The sequence below is a fragment of the Triticum urartu genome, chromosome 1A (assembly GCF_056163025.1).
Source record: "Triticum urartu cultivar PI428250 chromosome 1A, HENAU_Tu73, whole genome shotgun sequence".
In the NCBI taxonomy this organism is placed as follows: Eukaryota; Viridiplantae; Streptophyta; class Magnoliopsida; order Poales; family Poaceae; genus Triticum; species Triticum urartu.
The window spans coordinates 110258151-110264311 of NC_141873.1; the positions used below are offsets into that span (position 1 = coordinate 110258151).

A 6161-nucleotide genomic window follows, 5' to 3' on the forward strand; every position below is an offset into this window, starting at 1 on the left:
AGACAGTTTTGCCCGAACGTGAAACAAGTTTTTGGACGTACTTGTTTCCTAGCAATTATTCCGTTGTCAGTCAAGAGCTTGTACAGCCATTTGCTGACGAAACATTTTCAAATTTCAAGATTTATCAATCCCAAGTCCGCCTTGATCCTTGCCTACGAAGAATGTCCCGCTTAGCTAATCTACATTTTCTGCTTGTCACATTGCCAGAAAAATTAGGAGCGGTAAATGTTCAATATTTTTTCGCAGCGCTTTGGTTATTTCAAAGAAGGATAGCGTGAACATTTTTAGGCTAATAAGTGTTGCTGTGCGTGTGCATGGACATTGGCGTACCTGCATATAGGCCGGAGCTGGTGACAGATTATTTAGTTTCACTTGTTATTTTATTTTATTTTTGAAAAAGAAGGCTCATCCCCGTCCTCTGCATTTGAAAGATGCATGCGACCATTAATCTTGGGCTGGTCTAATCTTGCGTGTCTACATCAATCATAATTCCTATTGTCAACTGCATAGAAATTTCGTTCCATATATATTATGGGGTGGAAGGGCACCACCTTTTACCGCCCGAACGCGCTCGGTACCCTTCACCGGTACGCGTCGTGACCATCGTCTCAGGTCAACAACTACTACCGTGCCTTCTCCCTTTTCATTTATAACCGGTCTCATTAGCAAGCTAATCACACTTATTATCTAGGATCGACATCTCTGGAGCCTGGAGACTAGGAAGGTCCTCTCAAGGTTAGTTGAGATTTTTGCCAGAAAAAGTTTCTCAATTCTTTTCATGGATGATGATGCATGACAATTATCCTCTACCTACCTTTCGCGCATACCTGAATCTCGAGTCAGTTCTTGAGACCCAAAAACTCTTTCCTTTTTATTTGTTTTATTTAGAATACAATCAAATACATACTGAAGTTGCATCATGTTATAGGGAGTAATTAGTGTCAGCTTTTTTTGGATTATTAGCGGGAGTAATTAGTTTGACGAACTCTCCTTCTTTGAGCACCGGTTCTTCCTCTGTTACAGTATCAGATGCGTTGCATATTTTCTCAGTCCTCTTGATGGGAAAGGAAGAGATGTATCCCTCCTCAACAGTATATATACTCTTCAGCTTCCCCGCAAAAAAAAAGTATACTCTTCAGCTATTATCAAAATAAAAATAAAAAACGCCTGCACTCTTCCGGGGAAAGCCTCTTTACTTTTTTTTTTGTGGGAACTCTTTACTTCTTTTATGAATAACAAACACTTGTCTTGTGCCAATTTGTGTACTCCATATAGACCTGTACAATTTTTTATTCTGTTTGCCTAGGACACTTTTATGGTTGTAAACTTGCAGCGCAGTAAGTTCGACTGATTGTGTCCAGATAGAGAGGCCATAGAGTTATTGCTGTCTCAGTCCCGCATGCAGTCTAAGGTGCTAAAGGGGGCAAACTGCTGGGGTGCATGCATTAAAATTTGAATTTGGGTAAATCTGGCTCAAGTAGGTTTGAAACTTTGAATGCGATTCTGAATATCTAAATAGTTCAGATCTTGGGTATAAAATGATTTAGGAATTTCTCTTCAGAATTGTAAGTGTAATATATTGAGCAGTAAGTAAAAAAAAAGAACAAAACAAGTCAGATATATTTGAATTTGATCATTTTGATTTTTGTAAAATTTGGCACAGGCTGTGAATTCCAGAAATAGAGTTTATGTAAGGAGCAGATGGTTCTGTGATGTCAACTCAAATTTTGGATCAAAGGAATAGGAGCTTCCTCAGTAGGGGTCAAGATAGCAAAGATTTCATATATAGGTTTGGAACACCTTCTTTCAAAGTATATCAAAAAGGAAAACGGTCTCTATTCAGGAAATAAAATTCAACAAGATGTCATTACATATCCGCACACATTTAGCAGCAGCGGACGAAAGGGTTACACCCATTAAGGTTTGTATATTTTTTTTAGCAATTTATTGATTTGTGTTTCTTTAGAGAATATATGACTTGCGTTTGGTGGCTAATTGATTTTCCTTTTCACCTTAGATTCCTCCATATGAAATTCGGACCAAGATCTTTTTCATGATTTACGGTATGTCCATTGATAATATAGAAGCTAATGGATTCAAATTTTATCAAGTGTTGATGGAACAATATTATCCTTGGTTTGCACAGTACATGGTCATGCAAAGGTAACACAGTTATTTGTGTTCTTCACAGTTTTGAGCAAATTTCGTAACCATGATGAATTGCGCAATTGCAGGGTATGCATCGACCCAAATTTTCATGACATATGTTTAATGTTCCTTCATAAAGTAAACTCACCAGTATTGGACATGGAAATACTGAAAGCTACATACGCGAACTGCAAGGTTATCCTCACTCTGAGAGCTACATATGAAAGATACAAAAACAATTTTTCAAGTATTATTGTGTTTGTTTATGCAGATATTATTACGATCCGATATTACCAAATCTTGTTCAGGCGAACGAACATTACTGAAAAATATAGGTATTTGGTTTGGAAAATTCGCCATTCAATGGAACCAGGACCCAAGCACTTATGTAGATGGCCTAATACCTCTTATAGTAAAGGTATTGCTTTTGCATTGGAATACGCATTTTGTGACATAATTGACGTGTGCATGCTTCTTCTGACAATGTTAATGCGGTTGCCGAGTTCAACTTCCGTGTTCTCTCTGTTCTACATGATATGTCTACCTTGTTTTGGATGGCTACTTCTAAAGTCAGAATTTCACCTATATTTAGAGATTTATTGGTGTTTAGCAATTCTCATCTTGCATGGTTTGCATTTTGGCTAATAGATAGAAAAGAGGGCAACTGTGCATATATTACAAACATGTCAAATGCCACGTCCATGGTCTGACTCTTCTACCGAAACTATTTTTGCAGGCGTATCAGAAAGGGTTGATGCTTGCTGTAGTTCAATTCATTTCAAAGGTGTGCATAATTTGCATCAGTCCCATTTCTCTATAACATGTTATTTGGGATTGCTTGGTATCATGACCAATGATTGCTCTGCAGATTCTTGAACCTTGCCAGCCAACTATTAGTGTTGGGACAATGGAGATTCTTAGTCTACTTGCTGAGATCTATACAAAGCCAGACCTCCAACTTTCTCTGGAATATAACATAGAGGTTGCAAATTTTTTTTTCATGTAGACTTTCTGGTTGTACATGTATATTTACTCTGTTACACAATATATATGTCTTTATGAATGTAGGTCTTGTTTAAGAACTTTGGCGTGGATGCAGAACATACCAAAACAAATTACCTTCTTAAAGATGTAAAACTTGAAGTTGCGGGAAATCAAGAGTTTGTAGTGAAAGACGCTGTGCATGTACCAACATGGTTGTGTCCGGCTTTTCTTGATCAGGTTTGTTTTGTGTCCACTCTAATTATTGGCTTTAAGAGACTCAGTTTATTGTTAACCTAGATATTGAAGCCAGGGTATGTTCTACTAACTCGGCTCGGCTTACCAGAGGTTTTACCTTATATTAGTCCTCATTGGAGCCTACTTGGTAACCACTTGGTAGTTCTAGGGTATTTAACATGGCAATACTTGGGAGGCACCCAAAAAAGGCATGAAAAATCTTGAGGAAATCCACAACAACAACACATTATTACATGCATCTCCATGACATAAATGTTCAAAGCAAATCTATTCAGCTTACTGTGAATTGAGGAAGAAAAAACCTAAAACAACTAGGAAGTAGATCTTTTCAGTGTGAGTAGTGTTTGTGGAACGAGCCCAAATTCGATTGTCAACATGGGAGAATTTGGATAGGTCCTTTGAAATTAATAGTTGACAAGGTTTTCATCTTTGATTTGAGCTATGTTCTCCCCATCCAACATTGTTGATATCTATTTAGCAATGTGCTTTCTAGTAATTAAAACTTGTCATCATTTGTGTTATTTTGCAAGTTAGTTTAGCGCCTTTAAACTCATCATATTTTTTTAGTGAAATTGTATGCCTAGTACAATTTTTTTACTCAAATCACACAACTATCATGAATAAAGTTCGAACATAGCAATTTGTCAAGAATTCTACATGGGTGTGTGGGTCGTTGGTATGTGCTTGTGTGTGCATCCATCCTCCATGGTCTATGCATTATACACATACATCGATACTCATTTGAGTGACATGCCATTCAATCAAAATTGAAGGGAGTGCACTACTAAAGCCAAGTTAGTAGCCTCTAAAGAAAACTAAGACAAAATTATGACCACAACACTTGTCCCGTCACTTCGCACCACCAATTATATTAGTAGCTGATTATTTAACCACCAATCTGGCAAAGCACTTTGGAAAAAGGGTTCTATCTCATTTTATTTTGCAAATACAATGTTATGATAATGAATGGGAAAAATAATCACTCATTTATCTATTCAATTGCTAATAGTTAACACTCTGGAAGACTCACACCTCCAATTTTTGATAAATACAAGCATTGATAACCAAATAACATTTACATGGATTGATCATTCGCTTTCTCCGCTTCTAATTGAGTGACCGCAAATGGTGTTGGCATCCCTTTATTTTCTTTGTATTACACTTCAAGTCCTTGTGAGTTGTAATGAGTGCATATATTGTTTATCAACCATTGCTTGTCTGACCTCATCACATACTTATTATTTTCGCATGCTTTTATGCACAAACAGGAAGGGGAGGCATCTATGCCACTCACCCAGTACATCACTAGTCTGAAACCAATCATGCACACTGTCAAGTTTGTTGGTGAGATGAGAAACCATTGGTTTTATTGGGTGGTAGCGGAAAAGGCCAAGAGCCTCATGGCATCAATTATCAGAGCACTACACGATCTTCATGAAGTTAATATATGTCCTGTACAGTTTTATGCATCAAACATTGTCGTGACATATTACGGGAGAGTGAAAATCAGAGCTGCATGTTTCAAGAAGACCGTTCCTATGGTGCGCAAAAACTATGAGGATGCCAGCAATATTATTATGGACACACTGTTTGCTGACTACAAGCTAACTATTATCCCCAAAGATGTTGTTCATCTACTTTCATTGATGAAGTCTCCCATTGCAACAGGTATGAAGTATGTGATAGGGACGCACGCCTCTCTTATTCCTCTTGGGAACAGGTTTCAATTCTATCTGGATATGTGCGACCATATTACATCTGTGGTGGACCCTGAACTTAGGTCAAATATTCATGAAGCTCTAGATGATCCCTATGGTGAGAACTGGTCAGTGTTGCTGAAATATAACGTTTTGCTGAAGGAGTCATTCTACAGATCCGGGTCGTCATACAATACCAAAAAAGGAGCCATTGAATTTATGAGGTTTTATAGGAACACGCTTGCACACAGAATGGATAAATGGAAGAAACCGTTGCAGAATGTTGGAGATTTCAGAACATTGATATACACTAAAGAGGATATTGAAATGATCTTACTGGTTACCTATCCAATGATCCTGCCGAGAATGCAAGAAGAACTCCAGAATCATAAGCGACTGAAGGGTTTGAATCTTCATAACCTAAACTTCAAGTAACTCCAGCTTTTGTACTGTAAGTGTAACTGGTAACTGTGTGATGTTGTAATCCAACAATAAACTTTGATTTTTCTAAGCTACAAAGGTTTGAAAGAATATCTTAAGTGAGTTGTTGTATTTATCATGCTTCATTCTGAATTTTTGAGAATATTGTTTTATAATGATGAAGATGTTTTTCGAAAATATGTGTGTGTGCCCTTGGTGTCGGGGATTACCCCGCGGTATGACCCGGCCGGAGATATGACCCGGCTGGGACTTGGCATTTCATTGGTAAGCCGGCAGATTGTTTAAACCAGAGGTTAAGCCAGCGGGAACAGTTAAGCAGGTTAAGCCGGCAGACACAGTCATGTAACCCGGCAGACACAGTCATGTAACCCGGCAGACACAGTCATGTAGCCCGGCAGACACAGTCATGTAACCCGGCAGACACAGTCATGTAAGCCAGATAGTTAAACAGATAGTTAAACAGACAGTTAAGTCAGACAGTTAAGCCAGACAGTTAAGCCGGACAGTTAAACCAGATGGTAAGCCAGATTGTAAGTCAACAGTTAAGAAGCCCGAAACGTTAAGAAGCCCATGGAGAGAAGATAGAATAGTTAAGTCTTAAAGTCTGAGTTGAACTCTACATGTAACCCGTCCCTT

General features: G+C 38.1%; 1 protein-coding gene across 3 annotated transcripts; it reads left to right on the top strand.

Annotated features, from left to right (window-relative positions):
• The first annotated feature begins 456 nt into the window (after nucleotides 1-456).
• LOC125550784 (uncharacterized) lies at nucleotides 457-5661 on the top strand. Of its 3 annotated transcripts, none has more exons than XM_048713906.2 (10): nucleotides 457-612; nucleotides 692-735; nucleotides 1664-1921; nucleotides 2018-2163; nucleotides 2235-2343; nucleotides 2420-2566; nucleotides 2885-2932; nucleotides 3017-3130; nucleotides 3217-3369; nucleotides 4656-5661. In XM_048713906.2, the coding sequence occupies exons 3-10, from the start codon at nucleotides 1862-1864 to the stop codon at nucleotides 5517-5519; spliced, it is 1641 nt and encodes a 546-aa protein (XP_048569863.2). In that variant the 5' UTR covers nucleotides 457-612; nucleotides 692-735; nucleotides 1664-1861; the 3' UTR covers nucleotides 5520-5661. The 3 variants fall into 3 exon arrangements, with proteins under 3 accessions (XP_048569863.2, XP_087371052.1, XP_087371048.1); XM_087514926.1 differs by having other exon boundaries at nucleotides 1678-1921; XM_087514922.1 differs by lacking the exon at nucleotides 457-612 and having other exon boundaries at nucleotides 692-838.
• The last annotated feature ends 500 nt before the right edge of the window (nucleotides 5662-6161 follow it).

Coding starts and splice junctions, on each gene's coding strand:
- LOC125550784 (XM_048713906.2), top strand. CDS start 1,862: ATGTCATTACATATCCGCACACATTTAGCAGCAGCGGACGAAAGGGTT. Junction 2,164..2,234: donor CAGTACATGGTCATGCAAAG/GTAACACAGTTA, acceptor GCGCAATTGCAG/GGTATGCATCGACCCAAATT. Junction 2,933..3,016: donor TAGTTCAATTCATTTCAAAG/GTGTGCATAATT, acceptor ATTGCTCTGCAG/ATTCTTGAACCTTGCCAGCC.